Below are 24,332 nucleotides of genomic sequence, written 5' to 3' on the forward strand. Positions count from 1 at the left end.
CTTCAATTTCCAGACTGAAGGCTTAGATGAATAAGCTGATATCAAGAGTAGTGCACTAGGGAGAATTGGGAGAAGCAGTTCTAATCTCTGCAAGAGACAGCAGTAAAAGACTTTGACATTAATGAAACCCCATTTAAGGTGACACGGTCAGCATGCTTTCATCAAGAGGGAATAAGCGTCTCACCTAAGGATCTGATTCAGAAAGGGCCTATGCACTTGTGGAGGATGCTCGCAGTCGTGGGCGAGTCTCTGCACTCCAGTGGAATCTACCCAATGAGAATTCTCATTGTGGAGATTCTGCCCCGAGTGCGGAGACTGCCCCACATCTGCGGGGCCATAGCCACTAGTGTGCAGGCCCTTTGTGAATCAGGCCTTTGGTATTTAGAGTGATAAATGATAGCGAGAAGGATTGCACACTACTGGTGTTTAAGTGCAAAGGCTAGGTCTACTGTTCAGATTTGTCATACGTAAAACTATTGAGGTTAATAAAATTGACCTACACAATCACCCCTCCAGAATATCCACCACCAACACATTGTAAGATAATTATGTATAGGGAAGTGTACATTTAGTATTGTTGACTCCAGATCTACTTACCTTGGGACTATGTTGGTAGTCAATACTGTGGCTCCCGTATAAGTGCAGATCAAAGTAGAAAACTGTTAGACCTGGCACCTTGGTGTGAGTCTCCCTTCCACTTTTTCCTGATGTGCCTCAGATGTTTTGATGGTGTTCGCTGCTCAGGGCACTGCGCCATGGCTAATCCGTGCCGCAGTGCAGGTGTTCCAAATGTAAAGTGTATATGTGATTGACTTCCATGATTGGCTTACTTGATTTACTGTCAGACCCCAGTAAAGTGCACCAGGATGCTAAGGCTTGTAAATAAAACTGCTGCTAGTGGACGTGCAGCCCTGGTGTGCCACCCACAGAAGCAGCCTTTTAACCTATGTCTAAGGTCTGCCATTTGTAGAACCTGCATGCAGTCTGGTACTGTCATGCTGGCTGGGCAAGTGCACACACTTGCCAGCCTCTCAACTTTCCCTTCACTTTATGTGAGTCACCCCTATGGTAGGCCCAACGGCAGGGTGCATTGTAAGCATAAGGTAGGACAAGCCCTGATGTGTGGGGCATGTCCTAATAGTAAATTACAGCCATTTTCGTATTTCACTATTGCAAGGCTACCTGTTCTCTTAGGCCAAGATGGGCTGCTGGAATTATTACACCCTATAATCCCAGCAGGCTCAGGGAACATGGTAGAAGGTCAAATTTAGTATGCCTGAACTCAGAATAATAAAATACTCATTTTAGTAAAGTTTATTTTAATATCCTGTGTTTGCAAATGCTACTTTTAGAAAGTTAGCATTTGCTTGCCTAACCATTTCAGCCCGCCTCTGAAAGGGCGTGTATCTGCTGTCTGGGTTTTGTGAGTGACAGGGCTGGAGATGACAGGTGGTGAATAGAGGGATCACACCAAGGTGGGTGGTGGGAGTGCCCCTTGACTCTGAATAGGGCTGTGCTCTGCCACCACAATGCTGAGTCCCCCTCCTGGGGAGGGACTGACGACTCTGCCCAGCACCAAGCCCAGGAAGAGGGAAGACTGTCAATAAAGTGCTCCTGGCTGTACTTGTCATCTGAATGCTGGCTCCATCTCCTGTGGAGCGTCTGCTGTCCCTGCCCTGCTCCCTCAAAGCAGAAACCTGAGTTGCCAAAACAAAGTGCTCAGAGACTGAAAGAAACTAGGCACAATCCCCCCTGGCCTGAGAGGACAAAAGAAATACTGTATAAAAGAAGGAGCCCTGCTCCCAAAAAGTCAGATCCTGTCAGCCCAAAGAAGAATCTCTATCGAAGGAAGAAGAAGGACCTTGCTGCTGAAGAACACAAGAAGAAACCTCCAAGGACCCCTGACCTTATTTCTGCTCCCCTGAGGCCTCTGACGATCTCCAAGGACCTGCAGCTGAGCTGATCCCTCTGCAACTGGTGCCTGGCCGGTCCCGCCTTGAGCCCCCACTGCTCCCTCTAGGAGCCGAGCCTGCTCGGCCGGATCGCCCCGCACCCGGTCTTTGACCTGGCAGCCTGTGCCTGGTCGCTCCCGCCTTGAGCCCGCCACCGCTCCCTCCCGGGGCCGTGACCTGCTCGGCCGGAACGCCCCGCACCCTGCCCCTGACCTGGCAACCTGTGCCCGGCCGCCCCGCCTTGAGCTTGCCACCGCTCCTCCCCGGAGCCAAGCCCGCTCGGCCGGACCACCCTGCACTCTGCCGTACTCTTGCCTCGGAGCACCGCTCTCTTTGCAGCCTCCACCGCAGGAATCCCCTGCGGAGATTGCACCGTGGCGTCTCTCATCGCCTCTCCTTGCTGCTCCTGAAGCTCGGCCCCCAGCTCTGGAAAAGACAGGCCCGGGGCGTCACAGAGGCGTCTCTCATCGCCTCTCCCCGCTTCCAGCCGGCTCAAAATTCACGCCGCACCTCTTCAGAGGCTGGAGCACCTCGCTCCTCTTTCCGGACACAGGGTCCGCAACATTTTCTTTCTCTGCCTGCGCCCCATAGAGACTTGGGCACCTCGCCTCTTTCCGGACACAGGGTCCACAGCATTTTCTTTCCCTGAAGGACCTAAAGCTACGAGGGTCATGTCCCTCAGTGTGAAGCACCCAGGACACCCCAACAAACACTGGTAAAACCAACAAGAGAACCCTTATGATTAACGAACCACTGTGGCCACATGATGGTAGCGTTATTTGTCTTGTGATAATTACTGAAGTATATGCTATCTCTTTTACATAAAGTACCCGTATTTTTAAAACAACTTCACAGCCTGGTGTCCATATGTGGTGGGTTAGTATTCTTCCTGGGTATGATCATAAATGCTTAACTAACTTAGCGCCCCGAAGTTTAGCCTTGTCTGCTCGTGCCACACTACCTAAAAGGGTGAGCAGGGGTTATTCTGAGGAGTAGTTCCCTTGCCCTGACTGGAGGAGAGGGTCCCTGCTTGTCACACGTGTACACCTGTGTCAACCAGAGACCCCCAATTCTAACAAAAACATATTAATTTTACAGAACAGAATTAGGGGCACCTGATTCATCTCTTTATGGGCCAGGCTCCAGAAACTACTAAGTGAAGATGCATGCTATACGGCACTAAAGCACTTTGCCAAACAGTACACCACCTGTGCTCCAGATCTAGCTACTTATTTCTAGAAAGTATCAAGCTATGTTCAGATTTCGACAAATCTGGCAATGGACTCTCCAAAGTTCACCCAACCCAAGGCCTCCCGGCCATCTACAGCCTTGTATTTTATGTTTAAATATGTTTAATATATAATACAAAGTCTGGCTTAGCCATTGATAGTGTCTCATGCACCACATTTACTACTCATTAACGTTGCTAAATGTGCATCCCCATGCTGTTGATGCACACCTCTATTACATTTGATGCCCTAAACAGCATTGCTTTTGAGGACAACCCCAATACTCTGACTGTGCTGTAAATACCCTTTTCTGCATTGCAGCTCTAGTCTCCTCATTGTAGATGTAAAAAAAGCAGTTCTGCATCAGCAAACGTTCAATAAATTTGTGAGCCCCTGAAAACGTGCTACTTGCAAGCAGCAAAACAATCTAAAGTGGCCCAAGGTCATACAACTTGCAGTAATGAGATAAAACTAAGGAAGCAAGACTTGGAAATGAACTAGGCATTTGGGGTAAAGAGGCAGTGGTGCATTTGTTGGTGCTCTAAGATATGTTAGCTGCAATTAAATTGACACCTATTCTTTTCCTGTGCAGAATGCTTGGAAGGGACCTTTGGACAAGACTGTACATTCACATGTCAATGCAAGAATCATGCTGACTGCGACCATGTCAGTGGAGCGTGTACCTGCAGAGCTGGTTGGACAGGAATGTTCTGTGACAAAGGTATCCTTAGATTTCCTTTTTTATATCCAGGATAGTTTTTACAAACATCACATATATTAGAGATGGCCCTCCCTATCAAGGTAGCAACGTTATTTTAAGGTTGTTTATTGAAATGTATTTCTTTTTTATGGTCATTTTATGTGGGTGTAACTGAAGCTCCTAGGAGGGCTTTTTATGGAGGTGATACTTATTTTATTTATTTGAAAAGCTTTATATAGCGCTGGCTAGACCCGGAGGTATCAGAGCGTTTTACATGAGGACGAACATTGTTTCAGAGCATAGTTATAAGTTACATGAGTTGCTGGAGCGTAGCTTACATGCATTACAAGAGTTGCAAAAACAAAAAAAAATAACATAGATGTAAGAAACAAAGGGGCAAGGGGAGAGAGGATAGGAGCAGGGGAGGAAGATGAAGAATAAAAGAGGGAAGATATGGGGGAGGGGGAAGGAGACACAACCGGTAGACGAGGAGAAACAGTGTCTGACGTTCGGCACGGGTAGGTGACTGCCGATGGGTGAACCAGACCCAAAGCCCTCTATAGCTGTGTAGGACAGCTCCACCGGTCATCGGTCAAAGGTTGCTCGGGCACCCCAGTACATACAGAAGGTTCTAGTTTCTGCCTAGGAAGGCATCCTCAAAAAAGAATCCATAGAGAGCGCCAGTCACGGTGTACGGTGCTGTGCTCTCAGTGGTGATTGAATCATTCCCACACCAAACATATATGATGATACTTCGCAAACTAAAACAACGCATACTTTTACAACGTTGTTTTTAGTTTGCAAGTACCATTACATCGCATTTTTCTATAACGCATACCATTACTTCGCATTTGCCTTAAAATGCTTATGAAATGTCTTTACTTCGGAGCCCAATTCCCCGCATAGATTTACAACGCTTTTTTTTAATAACCCGCCAACACTAGGCTAATTTCTACATCCATATACGCTACCCTACATAACATATACTCCACAACACTACCCTAAAACACTACACAACACTACACTACCCTAAACCATAAAACACTATCCCCTACACAACCCTCCCCCATTCCAGTCCCTACACTCAAACACTACCCTACACGACCCCCCAACACTACCCTAAACCCTAAAACACTACCCTACACAAACACTACACACTACCCTAAACCCTACAACACTACTCCAAGCACGACCCTGCCCTTACCCCCAGTCCGCTGCCAACACTGAAACACTACCCTGCACGACCACAACACTACCCAAAACCCTAAAACACTACCCTACACTACTACAACACTACCCTAAACCCTGAAACACTACCCTGCACGATCCCCTGACACTACCCTAAACCCTAAAACACTACCCTACACAAACACTACACACTACCCTAAACCCTAAAACACTATCCCAAGCACAACCCTGCCCCTACCCCAGTCCGCTCCCAACACTGAAACACTACCCTGCACAACCTCGACACTACCCTAAAACACTACCCTACACTACACAAACACTACAACACTACCATAAACCCTAAAACACTACCCCAAGCACGACCCTCCCCATCCCGCATTCCTGTCCCTACACACACACACTACACTGCACGATCCCCCAACACCACCCTAAAACCTAAAACACTACCCTACACTACACCAACACTACAACACTACCATAAACCCTAAAACACTACCCCAAGCACGACCCTGCCCCTACCCCCAGTCCGCTCCCAACACTGAAACACTACCCTGCACGACGCACAACACTACCCTAAAACCAAAAATTTCTACTCCTCAAACATAAACCCTTTAAAAATACACAGCCCATCTTACCTCTCTCTCTCATCGGTGCACGTCCCTTGTCCCTTGCCCCTGATTCGATGCTGTGGTCCCCTTCCACCACGCCGTCTTGCGGGTCAGGCACCACTTCCGGTGTTCGTCTGGTGGAGAACATCACAGGGGGGACAAAGGTTTTGGATAGCACAGCAGGGGCATCTCCATCTGTGGAATTATTTATTTTCAGTCCTGCGTTGAGACCCCACTTTGGCCGGCAGCTATTCCATGACAAAGAAGGCAGCCCCGGCGGTCGGAGTGAGAGGCACTAAAACAGAGGTCAGCGAGCTGTGCTGATAACTAGTAGACTGAAAAGTGCCCCCTGTGACTGGCGGCGGGAATACACAATGTTTTATCCAGCTTAAATTTCAAATTCTGCAAAATCCTCACAGAGCTAACTCAAACATGGGGCTTGCTGGCTACACATGTGGTGCTGCGGAGCACGGAGACCTACGTCTTGAAGGCACTCTGGGACTCGGGAGGGCATACATAACCACTAAGAGTAATGCATTCTGTTTGCCCCACAGCTAAGGCTGCCTCCGCCCCACTTCCGTCATCGGTGCCTCCTCGTCAGCCATACACGCATTACAACGCATGTGTTGTAACAGCGCATGCGAAGTATTAACATGTGTAGTAAAGGCTATGCGTTGTTACAGCCCATGCGTTGGAACATTTGCGTTGTAATGGTATGCGAACTACAAGTCGCATACTAATGGGTGTTTACCATTGTATCATTCCCACACCACTGCTGTGTGTGGCTCCCTTAATGCTGTGGACTCTCTCAGAGGGGTCTCTGAAACTCCATGGCATAAATACTGGATCCCTCCCCAACAAGGGGAGAGGAGTGCTTTGGCAAAGGGTGCCATTCCCACACCTCCGTTGTGTGAGGCTCCCTTGACGCTGTGAACTCTCTCAGAGGGGTCTCTGAAACTCCTGGGCATAAATGCTGGATCCCTCCCCAACAAGGGGATAAGGAGTGCTTTGGCAAAGGGCACACACATGGTGGTCATTTTAAGGATAATGGAGTATTGCTTGGTATAAAGGTGTATTCCGTGGATGAAGCCTGGCATCCTGAATGTTTTTGTTAGAATTGGAGGCGTGAGCTCTCTCAGTTATATTCCGCCGGTGTTTGCATTCCATTGATCACGTCGAGTCTTCTTTGCAGAGAGCGTTGCAGCCGGTTTGCCTGACTCTTTGTGATCAGGCACCCAGGATGATGTTGTTAGAGATTGGGGGTGTTAATTATTTCCGTTGAGTCCCTACCTCGTGGCCTATACTGGTTCTTTATTCAATTCAAAAAGTGCTTTATTCGAGTATTACTCATAAAAGCAGACATACAAACATGTAATAAAAAACAATTACATTTACAGAGTTATTTAGACATAAGCACATGGCACAGTTTTAAAAACTATTACTCATCAAAATCACAGGTGCAAGTTCATTATTATTAAAAATGCCAAAATGGTGGTCACAAAGGCAATTAAAAAGGATCCTTAAAAGTTCATACCATTAAAATTTCATACCGATGATACATTAAATAAACATTTAGGCGTTTGCAGAGAATAGACACTAGTTTAGCAGTCTCTGGTCGACTAAATAAACATTTACAGAGAATAAACATCAGTCTAGCAGTCTCTGGATTATTATTAAATTATTACAGAGAATAGACAAATGTCTAGCAGTCTCTGGTCAACTAGGTAGTGAGTAGTTAACCTACCAGCAATCTCTGCCTTATAACCCACGCCCACCCCAGGTACTTTGCAGCGGCGATTATGATCCAATTTACAGAAGTAGATCTTACAATACGCAGCGCTACCATGCTACTTTTTGTGCCTAAGTTCCTGCACATAGGAGCCAACCAGGCTCGCCTTGGTGCAGAATATATTGGGCAAGAAAACAGAAAATGACCAAAAGTCTCGTTTCCTACCCCACAGACTGGACAAATTGCTACACCCCCAGATTTCCACTTAGATGTTAAGTTACGGAGGGGGAGGGAACCAACCCTCAATTGGAAAAGCAGTTTTCTGTCCATGGGGTTCGATATGTAGTCCCAGTACCTTTCATAAATTGGGTACATCTTAATCTCTAGGAAACTGGTGGTCATAGACCCACTGTTAGTACTAAGCATACTCCTATTAACAACGTGTTCCCAAAAAATGTTTTTTAAAGTAGACTTGGAAGGAAATGAAGCCCCAGCTGGATCAGTCCATAAAGCATTTAGTCCTAATTCGAACAATGCAATCTTTAATGTTTTAAACCATTTGATTTTGTTATAGCGATCAGCTTTAACAACGTCTATGAACCCGTCCGCGTAGTGGGAGAGCTCCGGCGTGGTCCAAAGCCTACGCCAGTATAGAATCGGGCGTAGTTTGGCCTTTTCCGAAATTTCTCTCCTGCCTAGTTCATATCGCAGGGGCAGTAGCGGGCTGCTCTGAGGGGTACCTATCAGTGACCTTAAAAATTTATTTTCTGATGTTTGGAGTTCCTGGAGATTTTCATGCCCCCATAGCTCCGCACCATACAAAGCAGACCCAGTTCTTTATGTGGTCACTGCCTGCGCTTAGCTGATAATTAGCTCAGGTGCTGCTGTCTGCTTGGTTATGGAGCGTCTCGGCCGGGCGCCATTTTAAAATCAGGCGCCGAGCTTCAATCTGTATGCAAAAGATACTTGAAGCGTGGTTTGCATACAGTCCTCAACATGGATTCTTTTTGCATTAAAAAAACCTGGGGCATATTTACAATTTCCTAACGCCACTGGAGTGGCACCTTCCCTATATTTACAAGGTGGCACTAAGCCACTTAATATGGCTTAATGCCACCTTGTAAATATGCCCCTTTTCGCCGCAGTCAGCTGCGGCAAAGGAGCTGGCGATGGGTGTTGCAGTGGGCATTCCACCACAACACCCATTACTTTCTTACACTGCCCTAGGTTGAGAAGGCTGGGGCAGCACCAAAGACGAAGGCAAGGGAATACCTGTTCTTAGCATGGTGATACGAGGAGAAATTAAAGAAATTATTAATTTCTCGTTTGTTGCTTATTCTACACATGGTAAAGCAAATCGCCATTATTGATTGTTTATGTGCAGGAAGGTGCCCCTTCCTGTACAATAATAATCGTCCCTGCAGTGCAGACACCCGTGCAACATGGTGCAAGGGTGCCTGCACTAGCACTAGGCAGCTTTTTTAGCACTAGGGGAAATACAGGGGTGCGTCCTATTTTTGTAAATACAGCAAATCTCTGCTTTTTGAAACTGACAGAGCGAGTGTAACACCGCACTCCTGAATTTTCTTGTAAATATTCTCCTAATTTCTTATGTAGTGTTCTAGTTCTCTCCAGACTGGACTATGGTAATGCCACACTAACTGGGACGACTAAAACACACATAGCTCCCATGAGAGCCACCCTAAATGCAGCAGCAAGAATGGTCAATGGGACCAAGAAATTTGACCACATCACCCCTGCATTACAGGACCTATAATGGCTTCCCATCGAAGCTGGCTGCACTTTCAAAACTGCCTGTCTAACCCACAAAGCCCTACACACAGGCAAACCGGACCCCCTAGCAGCCAAACTCACAAAAGCAGGACAATCAAGAAGCACCAACTCGCTTCTCTTAATCCCCCCAAAACGACATAAACAAAAAGCCCTCTCCCGTTCTTTCTCTGGGAATGCCCCAAAAATCTGGAACTCACACCCTACCCACATCAGGACTACAGATCTTCAAGAGACAACTAAAAGAATTTCTCCTCAACCGTCATCTCTTTGCATCTGGCCAATGACCTTCTTCTATGTGACCTCCAGTACGCTAGATACTAGTCGATGTACTTTAATGTCTATGTTTCTATTCATGTATGCTGCTGTAAAGCGCTCAGATACCCTTCGGGTCTTTTAAGCGCTATATAAAACTCTAAAAATAAAATAAAATAAATAAAAATAAAATGTGCCACTTCTGCCATTTGTAAACAAATGGTGTTATGTTTGCACAATTTAATAGTACTCAGTTTACCAATCTCAGAAGGAATGAAGGCTAACAGAGCCATGCTGAGAGTCAAACTTGTGAGAAGTAAATGCTTCTGAATGCCAGCACCAAGCATTTCACTCACTGAACCATCCTGCCATCAGAAGATGATTTATAAGCATCTGTTTTCCTTGTAGGGATCAGGGAAATCAGTGAAACCATTAGTATTTTGTTCTGGACGAGGTGTTGGAAGCATTGCAATGCATTAAAACAGTTGTAGACTCAACCCTGAACTATTTTTCCAAATAAGAATCTCTGTGTAAATAGGGTTACGGGAGGTTGGGTACATATCATGTGAAATCTGGGCATAGAGTTGAAAAGGCTCAAGGCAGTCCATTTTCACAAAAAGGGCTAACCCACAAGTGCATGTGACAGCCAAAATCTGGTAGTACCTTCGGATATGAATTTTAACATTTGATCTTCAGTGGACCCACCTTGGGAGTATATCCGAAGTGAGTAGGGTTTTTTTATTTCTGTTCCAGATTCCCTGAATCAGATGCATGCATTTGATAACTAATTCTCCAACTGGGCAAAGGTACAAAATAAGGTCTGTGAATTTACACAGACAGCTGGTCTAGAGATTATGGGTTCGAATTAGAGTTTGGCGGAGAGGGTACTCGATTGCAAAGGTGAAGGAGTACCCTCTCCACCAAACTCAAGGTCCGCCCATCCACCTTGCTTCATTTAGAGTTGAGGGGGCCTTCAGTATGTCGGACACTGCCCCATCTCTGCTGCCGACGTACACCACTAATGGACTGACAGAGTAAGGGCCGATTAGATTTTGCTATTTGTCTATCCGCCCTATTTAGAGTGGGCAAACAAATGTCAAGTTTTCACTGTCCATCAACGCCATGATAAACTGTAAAGTGAAAACTCCCCTGGCAAGGGGTTCATTGTTTTTTGTTTATTTTCAAAAACAAAATCCCACTTTGGTATTTTGTTAATGAAAATAAAAAAAAATAGAAAGTTTTCCATATTGCTCTGTCATGTTGACAGAGCTGTCCGTCAAACTTTAAAAGCATTGGCAGGAATGAACATGCCTGTGGTTAGCTCTACATTTGGCCGGTGGCTACTCCCTTAGGGTGACAAAGTACTTTACTCTGTCACACTTACAAAGAAAATCCCATCTGCCAAAATTTAAATCAGGCCCTATGTGTTGTTTTAAGTGATGGATTTCTATACACTTTATGCACTCAACATGGTCTTCAAAGAGGAACTCGTTTTTTTTTTTACCAGAATATATTATATATCGATTTTATGTATTGTATATTTTAACTGTGACATTTATGGCCTACAACTGAAATAAGGTTTAAATGAAAGAATGAATGGAAATGTTTCTAACTTTTATGCTTTATCAGTGTTTAGTGTTCAGGCAAAACAAAATTATAACTTAATTTACCCAGGGATGTTGCTTGCTCGCAGTCCTCAACATCAAGTTGGCGACCGCGAGCAAGCAAAATGACATCCCGGCGAGACTTTTTCCTCGATCGCGATCAGTAACATCAAGTTGTTGATCGCGAGCGTGGAAAATAAACCTCCCGGCGAGATACTCAACCCGGGGAGGTCAGGTTTCTCATTGCGAGTGGGTGCGTATGCTCGCGACCGCTCGCGATGAGAAACTACCAGTCTGCATTGAGAAAGCTGCAGCTCGAGTAAAAATCTACTTGAGCGGCAGAAAATTACAGCTCGCACTGTGCAAGATGCCGTTTTCAATGATTGCACGGTGCCGGATGCTTGTCCGCACAGTGCAATCATTGAAAACGACATCTTGCACAGTGCTACTACGCAGTTCGCATAGTGCTACGCGTAGCTCACGTAGTGCGAAGTGCACTTTGCGTAGCTTCGCGAAGCGCTACTTCGCAAACTACGCCCAGCCCTAAGCAAAAGTACCATGACTCAAAATACCACTTTTAACTTTAATTGAAAATAGTTTATTGTTTCGCTTGTTTACATTTAGACTTAGTACATATTATTCATTGGTATAAACATTTTCTTTAGGCATTCCATCCTTTTAAAAAACTCATGAATTATCTTACCTTTTTATCAATTACGTTTTAAAATAATAGTAACCTTTTGTATCTTAAATTAAAATGTCTGCTTTATAATAACTATTGAACACTCTCTGAAGCAGCCTAAAGTGACAGAAATCCTCAATATTACATTCTTTCCTCATTCAACCAGGAAAAACTCAAACAAATGTTCCAGTGCCCTATTTCACTCAAGCGGCAAGATAATTATATATCCTTAGGTTCTGCACTATTATGAAAAGAATAGCAACTATTCCCACAAATGCCTCCATACTGTCACTTCTTTACAACGGGTGGGAAGTTGATCGAAGATTGCTGGTTCCATATTCTTTAACTCATGTTTTAAATAAGAATATCTGTTTGATACTACACAGTTAACCATAATCTCATAATCAAGATCACTCATTCACTCAAGACTTCACATAATCCTGTTCACCATTGAAGGCAAATAATTATATACACAGTGCATCTCTAAATTTACAATGATAAAAATGTTCATACTGCAACTAGAAACTAGCAGATTACCCATTCCATTATGTCCAATGTTCTAATAATCTTCTCTAGAAGGCAAAATTGGCCTCTTGATTACTGAGCTGGAGGTCAAATGTAAATAAAGAAATATCTGTCAAAATTAAGATGAACCATACAATTACAGCTTTAGACATATCACAAGGCAGAACCAGGAGGCCATTGAGGCCTTCCATTCCTACAATTGTGGTAAATAAATAATTAATTACCGGTACTATTTTTGAATATATTAACAATAACAGATAGCTCAATAAATAAGAGGCAGGATCCGATGTATCCGAGTTGAACAGGCTTTATTCAGGCAAAAGGGAAGGGACTGGATTGGGACAGCCTGAAATAAAATGGAGAGGAAGGAAGGCAGCTGCACCATTTCATTAACAGTGCAGTGTATATATAGTAAGACATTTCAAATACATTACATACAGTAGGCGTAACTAGTGACAAACGTAAGATAAGAACACATGGGCGGAAAAAGAAGGCGTGCACAGGGCGTGCACGTAGACATGTGATGAGAACGTCATAGAAGTGTCATGAATGGGCGGAAACATGGAGGGGGCTACCTGAGAGCAGCTGGGACCTTTAACCTAGTGGTGCGCGCAAACGGGCAATGACGTGTTACCAGGGAGAACTGGGGGCTATGACTTCTACACTAGAAGAGGAGACTAAAGTCTGCGGTGTCAGGACGACATGTACCTATAGCATATCTGGTATCTCGTGTTTGGAGTACATGTTGATAGAATCTAAAAGTTATCAGGGCAAAGGCTACTTGACACTAAGGCTGGTGCATGCATATATTCTTCATGTATTGCGTGTGCTAGGAATATTCTATGAATATTAATACAGTATTTCTCTGACATGGAGACAGAAAGACTAGACTATAGCTGAAACTGTTTATGCGGTTCAGTAGCTTAGGAATGCGAAGAAGGAAAACTGGACTGATAACTAGAAGCATAACATATTCTTGGCAGACAGGCAGGCAGAGCCAGGCCGGGCACCGCGCTGCGTGGCAGGAAGTAAGTGAAGGGTCAGGGATGCAGGTGGGGGCTGCATCGCTCCTCGGAGTGGGTTCAGGAGACTGGAGCTTGAATCTGATGTCCGGGCCCTTTTGAGGCCTAGAAACGGGGACAATGCAATGAATTAACGTGCACACTAAAACGTGGCAACGTAGGCCTAATACTCGTTGCTTTCACGAGAACTGGATACTGGCATACTAGAGTTGGACACAACTGTAATTGCGTCTTTAATTAATCATAGGGGGATATATGCATATCGATCATGCACATATAACATAGGATGGGGAACACGTAGGCACATATAACAAGGCAAAATTCAATTTTCCACATTCCCTCCTTGTGCCCTACGTTTCCATCAGGAAACATCAATATTCATGATACCATCTATCTGTTCATATAGCATCATTTGCTCGTCTCGAATTGTCTTGGAACGGGACTTAGGACTAGGAATACAAGAGGTAGCACACAAGCCGCAAATCGCAGGGCCACATTGTAAACAGAGGCAGCAACTGAATATGATCATTACTGCTATACCTAGGAATGACAATACTTTCCATCCCCAGGCAGATATGATACTCCAGAGCCAACCGGACCATGTCCAGGTGCCTGGATTCTGGTGTAACTGATGGGCAATTTTATGAAGTCTGGTTATAGCTGAATAAACAGACGTCGCGTTATTAGGAATGAAAATGCAGCAACTAGATCCGATGACTCTACATGCTCCTCCTCTATCGGCCAGTATGACGTCAAGAACGAGACGATTTTGGAGCACGACAAATCTAATAGCAGATTGCTCTTCGGTTAAATTACCTAGAGCGGAAGTAGTCTCATTCACTACTGCTTCAAGGGTTCTGGTTAACCTACGTATTAGCTTACTATTCTGGACAGGACCTATGAAGAAAAAGAAACCTTTATTGAAGTCTTGATATTGTTCTAGGGCAGTTTCAGTTTGATCGACAATTGGGGACTCAGTCTCCCTTCTATGTCTAACGTGTACTAGATGTGTGTTTCTGTGATAATCGGATGGGGCTAGAAAAACTGGTGGCAGTAGGAAGGCAATATAACATGTTCCATCCCAATCGAGGGGCAGACGAACATATGCGGTCTGACCACACACAAAATAAGAATGACGTGAGGCTTTAAAAATAGATTTCCCACTGTCACTATACTCGACCATAGTAGTACAATCACTATGTCCTACATGTGCGGAACCATTCTTTCTGACACATAATTCGCCTTTAACTGGTAGAACTGAAATAGCAGGCAAATCTGGAGTAGTATCGGACTGAACATTCAAAACCATGAAATTCGAGGAATAATTACCTAAATCATATACTTCATTTTCTAGATCTAACCCTGTTCTATGGGAAAGACCTTCCTTGTCTGGGAAACATGTTCGATTCAGAAGGGACATATCAGTTGAGGATGACGTTAACGTGGACCATGCTCCACACGAACCATTATGTGAAAACGGATAGGGAAAAAGTGGCAGAACTCCCTTCGGTGTCTGGAAAGGGGGAGCCGACCACACACCCAACAATTAGTGGCATTGCTGGTCTGGTGTGAATAATGCAGCATTTGGATAAAAGTATTATTACGCATAGCAAGACGATAGGATAACTCGTGAGGAGGCAGGCCACTAAATGTGTGCTCTACTGTAACATTAGAAAACATATGTACATGTGAAATAGGAAAACATAAATGTAACGCATAACTTATGCATGTAACCATAAGACTCAGGAATAATAGAAAGAACAGAGTAACTATACATCGGCTGCAAAGATTCTTTCGATAGCGTATTCTCTTAGAGTTTTGACTAACTCTCTCACTATGTGGGTCTATCTCATACATGTCAGGAACCTGTCTAACCGTTTCACCCGAGAGGGACTTAGACAATTAAACTGGCTGACTTACTAGACCTTAGTTTTGATTTATACTCCTGCTGCGGAGTTTTCTCTAACAGGGGAAGTTTAGATTCAGTTTCTGGGCAGTCCTTGAGAACGGGGCAGTCCTTGAGAAAAGTCTTTGGTTTGAGTCCATGAAACTTCTTTACGTGGCTCACATGTAGCCACCCTTTTCTGTTTTCGACTTTCACTGCTGTCCGGGTGGTGAGAAGAACAAGGCGGGGCTCCTTCCAGCGGGGCTCCAGCGGACTTGAACGATCAAAGTTCCTTATAAGTACAAAGTCACCTGGAATGACTTCGTGCGGTTTCACTTCGGTGTTGTCTGGAAATGCGGCGGCAACCTGTGAACGACAAGATTGTAGTGCAGACATCAAGGAGGCAAGGTAATCGGTCAGCATATTACTGTCAACATCAGTAATTGTACGTGGTCTAGGTGTACCCCACATATTGGGGGGACGACCAAACACTATCTCATACGGAGATAGACCTGAACGGGAATGAGCAACCATTCTCATATAAAAAAGGGCGACTGGCAGTGCTACTATCCAATCTACACCTTTCTCTGCGCATACTTTAGCGATTCGGATTTTCAGGGTCTGGTTATGTCTCTCTACGAGACCGGCTGCTTCAGGATGGCGTACACAATGGAACTTCCACTGGTACCCTAACAGAAGGGATACTTGTTTCATGAGCTCAGAGGAGAATGGCTGGCCGTTATCTGAATACACGACCCTAGGTAATCCATAGCGGGGAAAAAACTCACGAACCAACTGCCTGGCAGTGGTCGCAGCTGTGTAATCTGGAACTGGATATGCTTCTGTCCACCTGGACAAAGCGCATACAACTACGAGGACATACTTGAAACCTCGACATCGCTCCATCTGAATATAATCCATCTGGAGGACTTCAAAAGGGTGGTCGGGAGGATGGAATCCACCTTGTTCCACCGGGACACCTTTACCTGGATTGAACTGACAACAGATCATGCAGGTACGCACTTTCTGCTTGGCTGCTGCTCGTAAATGCTTGTTGAACCAGATGTTCTGGTAAACTGTCTAACATGGCTTTTTCTCCTAAGTGTGCTGGACTATGTGCGGTGTTAATAATGACTTGAACCATAGAGTCGGGGAGAAACCATGTGGCTTTTCCCTTTGTCAACCATCCTTGATCTGTCTGGACCCCTCCTTGTTCGGACCATTTCTTGATTTCATCGGGAGTAGCATGTAACTGTATATCTATTACTTCTTGTGTAGGGTCCTTAACTGTCATACAAGTAGTCTGATCTGGAATGTGTGTCTGTGTCGTGTTAACTGGAATGTCTTGAGTCTGAGCTGTAAGTTTGGCTGTTCGATCGGCTAGATCGTTACCCTGGGAAATGACGTCAGTGGCTTTCGTATGTGCCTTGCACTTCATGATGGCGATAGCTGTCGGTAAATGTATTGCATCTAACAGAGCTTGAATGAGGGGGCCATGCTGAATCTTGGTTCCATGAGAAGTCATAAAACCTCTTTCTTGCCAGAGCACTCCAAAGTCGTGTACGACTCCGAATGCATAATGTGAATCTGTGTATATGTTTACTTTCAGGTTCTTGGCACGTATGCAGGCTTGGGTCAGAGCGACAAGCTCTGCTGCTTGAGCAGACAGGGTGTCAATACGATGTGTTTCTATAACTTCGGTTTCAGTAGTCACTGCATACGCGGCTACTAGTTCTCCTGTACTTGTTCTCATACATGAACCATCCACATAAAGTGTCAGGTCGGGATCAGGTAATGCAATGTCTGTCAAGTCTTGTCTTGGCTTTGTCATGGTGTTAACAACTTCCACACAGTCATGTGTGGCAGGATTTGAAGTAACTGACGGTAACAGTGTAGCTGGATTTAAAATGTTGCAGCGTCTGATTTCTATGTGTGGCTGAAACAGTGTCAGTTCATAACCTGTTAAACGTGCAATTGTCAAGTGCTGAGTCTGTGTTCGGTTTAAAAGAACTTCCACGGAGTGTGGAACTTGTACTGTCAGGGAGTGTCCTAACACTATGGAATCACTTTGTCTAATAGCTAGAGCTGTGGCTGCAACTGACTTGAGGCACCCAGGCAGCGCCTGGGCCACCGGATCTAATGTGCTAGAAAAATAAGCACAGGGCTTGTATTGTCCTGCTTGATCTTGTGTGAGAACAGATAATGCAGTACCATCACGTTCAGTGACAAAAAGTGTAAAAGGTTTACTGTAGTTCGGTGTTGCTAGAACAGGTGCTTGGCATAAAGCTTTCTTTAACTCATTGAAAACAAGTGTATGTTCCTGGGTCCAAGGGAGGACAGTCGATACGGCTGCCTCCTGTGTCGTTAACTGTATCAGTGGCTTGGCTAGAAATGCGTACTGAGGAATCCATTGTCTGCAGTAAGAAGTGAGGCCGATAAAAGCTCGTACCTCCTTCTGAGTCTTGGGCTGTGGAAGACGTGCTATTAACTGGATACGGTCAGGTGTCAACTGCCTACCCCTCTTGGACAGTAAGTGTCCTAAGTAGACCACTTGCTGGACACAGAATTGCAATTTGGAAGGGGACACCTTGTGCCCCATCTCGGCCAGAAAATACAGAACTGTAAGTGACGCACATTCGCAGTCACTTTCAGAACGGGCTGTGATCAATAGATCATCGACATACTGGAGCAGGGCAGTGTCAGTTGGCATGTGAATATTGTCTAGTTGTCTTTTAAGTGCTTGACTATAAATACTAGGACTTTCCGTGAAACCTTGAGGTGCTCGTGTGAATTTATAGCTTCTTCCATTTAAACAGAAACCGAAAAGGAACTGGCTGTCTGGATGAATGGGGACACTGAAAAATGCGTTCTTGAGATCGATAACTGTAAAGAACGTAGCTTCAGAATCAATTGCTGTCAATAGGGAAGAAATATCTGGAACCACTGGGTACTGGGGTATAATACATTTATTAAGTTCTCGAAGGTCAATCACTAATCGATAAACTGGAGGTGCATTTGGATCAGTACGTTTCAGAATCGGAATGATAGGAGAATTACATACATTGGAGTCAGTTTCTACAACCACTCCTTGAACAATAATTCGTCAATAATTTTGGATAAGGCTGCTACAGCCTCAGGTGGCAATTTGTACTGTCTGATTCGTGGTAATACAGCACCTTTCTTCAGGGTGACACGATGGGGTGTGATATGCATACAACCTACATCAGTTGGACCTTGCGCCCATAAATGCTTTGGTACATTCAATAATCTTGGATCAAAATCACGTAATACATAATGACCTTTAAAATCACGGAGAAACAGTCGCACCCCTTCTGGGGAGCAGCATATTACTGCTCCTAATTCTTTCAGAGTTTTAATGCCTAACAAATTTTCTGGACATGATTTCGTGAGTAACAAGTCTGTAGTTCGGGACAATGGACCAACTTCTAGAGTAACTGGTTTCGATATTTCATTAACAATAGGCTTTCCTGAAAATCCCAGGGAAACATTTCTAGAGCCTGAGAGCGGAGCCCCTGGAACCTCGTCATGGCTGATGGTAGTCCTACTTGCCCCTGTATCAATCAGAAACTTTCTATCTTTCCCTAATACTTGACTGTGTACATAGGGACCCTCTTGATCTACAGGAATCTCGATGAGAGGCAAGCCTACCTCCCTCTCTAGGCTGTTTCATGAATATGGCTGATAATCTGGATACTCTGACTGTGCATACTGGTACATCTGCTGTGTAACGTGTTGTGTTGCAGCTATAGGCTGCGGTGCTGTAACTGACTGTTGTGCATTCTGTGGCGGCTGGGAAGTCTGTGAAACTTGTTCTTGTCTAGGCGGACGTGGTCTTTCTTTAGTCTTACCAGTAGCTATGTTGTGTTTCAGAACTGCACATTCGTTTATATAATGACCTGGCTGTTTACAGTAATTGCATGTCCCTTTAACGGGAGCTGCAAGATGACTGGCTTGATTCGGACCCCTCTTCTGACTGTCTTGCGGAACAGACTGTGCAACCAGTACTTTCATTTTCGTGTCTTTCATACGTCTCCTTTCGTGTTCCTGCTCTTCCCTGATTCTGTTCTGGTGATACTGGAGCATCTGGAGCATCTGTGACGGAGTATTAGCTTGCCAGGTACTTTCGACTTTCAGTACTCGATTTTTAACTTGTGGACTTGAATTCTCGACTAGTTTGGTAACAAAAAGATGGGGATACGACTCACTACTCGTTTTCAGACCACTAATAATAATGAAACATTTCTCAAATCTAGAATAAAAATCACTAGTATCTTCGTCTTGTTTCTGTTTACAGGCTGAGATGGCATCCCAATCTTCCTTTTTCGTGGCTAGTAATCTTGGCAAAACTTGGATTAACAATTCGGGCAAAGCTTTAGCTTTATCCCCAAGACCGGTACCTGGTACTCGTGTATTATCTTCAGCTTCTAATGCTGTCCAATCTATCTTTTTCTCTCCCACCTCCCATTCTTTTTCTTTGAGTTTTTCATATATGCCCGCAGGCAACAGGACCTTTAACATTTTAATGATATCTGGATACGTGTATTCTCCCATACGGAGCATGTCCTTTATTTCACGGTGAAACCCTGCTGGGTCTTTATCATGACAGGGAATTAACTTTTTCATTTCCAAGAGTTCTATTTTCGTGATAGGGGTGTAAACAAATACTCGTTCTAGACCACCACCCTCTTTCTTGACTGGATGCACTTCCCGTAACGGATTCTGTCTGTCTATATAGAATGATTTTCTTTCTGGGGGTGAGACGGGAACAAAATGTGGATTCAGAAACGTTCTGTATTTGTGGCGCTGTTCTAGAATGACACTAATTAAATCGGTACCTAGACCTTTCCATCTGTATTGGAGTAACTCGTTCAATACATCGTGTAGCGGACCTGGATCAGAATGTTGTTCCTCATACAGTGTAATGAGGTGCTGAATCATATACATACCCACCAGACGTTGCTCGGCTGGGGGCAGTTTCAGAAACGTTTGGGCCACTATTTCGTCTGGAAAAGTGGTAGAATCACTAGTCCATCGGACTGCTGATCGGGCTAGTTCTTGTTCATGCATGGTACTAAGCTCGCTATAACCTATTCGTGATTTCAGAATGTGATCGGTTGCTTGAAATACTTGCTCAAGAGAACACTGTTCTGGTACTGGAGGAGGAAAAACTTTCTTGTAATCTAGGCGTGAATGTCGGTCGGAAAGTCTAGTTCTACCTACATACGCTATTCTGTCGGGATTCTCGTTGTCTACCTCTTCAGCAGAAGAGTCATATTCTTTCTCGGTTGCTCTTTTTGCTTCTCTCTTCTGGTGTATACGTATTATTTCCTTACGAATTTTCTTGTACATACTCTCTATACAACCTTGTGTCTTGTGTTTTCCATCGGCTATATTGTCACTCCACCTAGTCAGGACTTTCAGTTCTTCTTGATCTTTTTCTGGATAATCTTGCTCTCTTACTAAACAGTTAATCAGGAACTTTAAAATCATGAGCTGAGTCTCGACTTTTCTTTGAACCATGGCTTCGTGAATACTTCCTGGATTCTCTCCTGTACGAATGAAACGATATATTCTGTCTAGATGTTCTCCCATATCGGGCAGGGTGACCAGATAGCTGGCAACCCGTCTTAAACGTAATGAATATATGACCATGTGATCCTCGCCTGGAACTGGATCATAACGACAGTCAGTAAGACCTCGCGTGATATCTACATATGTAGACACTTTTGGCGTACGCTGTAACGCTAGGTCATGTAGCGTCAGACGTCTTGGTTGAGGCGGGGTGCGAGGAGAACCTCCCCCCGCGGCTCCTAAACTAGAATCGTCGGTGAATACTGTACGGGCTGGTAGAGTGACTGGCATAACGGGTGCATGTACTGTGGGCTGGTCCGGGGGTGCTGGAACATGAACTTGGCCCCCGGGAACAGTAGTTGGCGGGACAGGAATTACATTATTAACGGGAGCAGGCGGAACAGGATTTGCATAGGCTGGGACTGTGTCGTCCAAATAGGACGAAAGAAATATGTCAGCTGCGGTCGGTTTATGACGTAGCTTAATCGGGACTAATGGCGGCGGAAAATTACAGGGTGCTTCCGGGGTTGCTTTTGGCAAGCCCTCGGCAAGAAGAGGATACATGGCTTTAATAAGGGCATTTCTCTGTCTGTCTGACTGTTCTGCTCTAACTCGTTCACCTTCTTCTATTAATTCCCTTTCTTGGGCTTTTTCTGAGGATTCCCTACTTAATTCTGTTCTTCTGAATTCTTTTTCGGTTCTTTTATGAGATTCTTTGCGCCATAACTCGATGGCATCTTTCTGGGACTGTCTGGCTTTCTTTTTCCATAATGCTTCTTCTACTCGCATGATGCACTCGGCATCCCATGTACCTGATACGGGCCATCTATATTTCTCTTCTAGTTCCTTAGTATAGTCCGCCCATAAATCTAGATATATTATGGCATCTAAGCCATGCTTGTGATACATAAAATGTCCTGGACTGTCCCTAGGAGGGACAGGAACTGCTTCTTCGAGTAACCCTTTTCTGGTCTTTAACTGACGTAATTTCGAGAACAGAGGCATTTCGGTAATACACTTGGAACACAATACACAATAATCACAGTAATTAAATGGCAAACAAAACACTCATACCACGACATAAAAATACATAAATAACAGTTCAAACAGAATACTACCTGATACATTGAAAACAGAACACATGAATTTCTCGAGAACGGACTTACTAGAATTACTGGATGCACTGCTAAAACAGTACAGAACATACCGGTCCCATAAAGAGACACGTCATACCGTACCCACCTAGGTGAATACTTCGTAATGGATCTGCGTACCCAAACCCAACGGACCAGGAACAAACTAATGATCCTGTCTAGATACTTCCCCCGCAACGGTACTCACCGGGAAGCAGAAACTGGAAGGCCTCGGACTGGACTGGACTGCTACGACATCGGACTACGAACTTCGGACTTCGGAAACAGGTGGGCCTCCGGATACTTCGGACCTTGCTCTCTCGGCTTGGGCTCTGGTCGGGACGAACCGCATTCCACACCGCTTCGTCTGGATGCCGGACCGCAGTCTCCGTCTCCTCCGTGGGCCTGAGGGAGACTTGAAGCAGAAATATCTGCCGGTGCGCAGTAGAGTTCCGTCACGGCTGCAGAGGGTCAGGGGACCTGCGTACATCGCCAGCGCGTGAGGAAGGGGCTCGTCCCTGTTCGGGCGCCATTATGTGGTAAATAAATAATTAATTACCGGTACTATTTTTGAATATATTAACAATAACAGATAGCTCAATAAATAAGAGGCAGGATCCGATGTATCCGAGTTGAACAGGCTTTATTCAGGCAAAAGGGAAGGGACTGGATCGGGACAGCCTGAAATAAAATGGAGAGGAAGGAAGGCAGCTGCACCATTTCATTAACAGTGCAGTGTATATATAGTAAGACATTTCAAATACATTACATACAGTAGGCGTAACTAGTGACAAACGTAAGATAAGAACACATGGGCGGAAAAAGAAGGCGTGCACAGGGCGTGCACGTAGACATGTGATGAGAACGTCATAGAAGTGTCATGAATGGTCGGAAACATGGAGGGGGCTACCTGAGAGCAGCTGGGACCTTTAACCTAGTGGTGCGCGCAAACGGGCAATGACGTGTTACCAGGGAGAACTGGGGGCTATGACTTCTACACTAGAAGAGGAGACTAAAGTCTGCGGTGTCAGGACGACATGTACCTATAGCATATCTGGTATCTCGTGTTTGGAGTACATTTTGATAGAATCTAAAAGTTATCAGGGCAAAGGCTACTTGACACTAAGGCTGGTGCATGCATATATTCTTCATGTATTGTGTGTGCTAGGAATATTCTATGAATATTAATACAGTATTTCTCTGACATGGAGACAGAAAGACTAGACTATAGCTGAAACTGTTTATGCGGTTCAGTAGCTTAGGAATGCGAAGAAGGAAAACTGGACTGATAACTAGAAGCATAACATATTCTTGGCAGACAGGCAGGCAGAGCCAGGCCGGGCACCGCGCTGCTTGGCAGGAAGTAAGTGAAGGGTCAGGGATGCAGGTGGGGGCTGCATCGCTCCTCGGAGTGGGTTCAGGAGACTGGAGCTTGAATCTGATGTCCGGGCCCTTTTGAGGCCTAGAAACGGGGACAATGCAATGAATTAACGTGCACACTAAAACGTGGCAACGTAGGCCTAATACTCGTTGCTTTCACGAGAACTGGATACTGGCATACTAGAGTTGGACACAACTGTAATTGCGTCTTTAATTAATCATAGGGGGATATATGCATATCGATCATGCACATATAACATAGGATGGGGAACACGTAGGCACATATAACAAGGCAAAATTCAATTTTCCACACAATCATGAACACAAGAGAATAGGTGCCCGCATCAGCATTATTGAGTCCAATAGACTGTAATGAAACTCTTTTTTGTACATGTGCAATTTTTAATGGCTTCTTAGACCATGTCAGACAATTTTAAGTTAATCGCAAAAATGATGCACTTAATAGAGGGATGCAATTCATTATTGGCAGTAGATGAATGATTGTACATTTGCCAGTGTGGCTGTAGTAGTGCTTGGATTGTGTGAACAGATGGCTCAGTCTAGCCCTTCACAAATGTTGTGGTTGATTCCCACATCTTAAGACCATTGAATGAGTTGCACTGTATATCTATTGGTTAAACAGCACAGCACCAGCCTTTGATGCATTAAGGGCCTATTCACATTGCACCACAAAACATAGATTGGTCAGTGTCTCCTGCCTGCTCAACAGGTTATGGGAAATGTCAGCTGTTGGCAGTTACTTTGATATTCAGGGATTCTGGGATTTTACCTTTATACTTGGGATAGATTACTACGTATCCTCTTGACCAATAAATACATGGCAGCAACTCCTCTCCATACAAAAGGATGGGGTTTTTCTCAAACATAAAACTAGACTCTCCCCTTTAAAAAAATATATTCTTACAGTTACTAAGTTCACAATTTCTTCATGCAATGGCCATGTCTGTATTCCAAATAAAAACACATAGAGAAAAAATATATATACAAAATACTATCTATTATTTATTTCAATCATTCAGTTCTAAAAAGAATTACT

At 44.6% G+C, this 24,332-nt stretch overlaps 1 protein-coding gene across 1 annotated transcript in view; it reads left to right on the top strand.

The window, feature by feature from the left end:
- Positions 1–24,332, top strand: part of LOC144790753 (uncharacterized) — a 752,701-nt gene that overhangs the window by 635,796 nt on the left and 92,573 nt on the right. Inside the window, exon 21 of the mRNA XM_078665457.1 lies at positions 3,774–3,902. Within this exon, the coding sequence (XP_078521583.1) occupies positions 3,774–3,902 (129 nt within the window). The remainder of the gene's footprint in view (positions 1–3,773; positions 3,903–24,332) is intronic.

This window comes from Lissotriton helveticus, chromosome 11, assembly GCF_964261635.1.
Source record: "Lissotriton helveticus chromosome 11, aLisHel1.1, whole genome shotgun sequence".
NCBI classification, from domain to species: domain Eukaryota; kingdom Metazoa; phylum Chordata; class Amphibia; order Caudata; family Salamandridae; genus Lissotriton; species Lissotriton helveticus.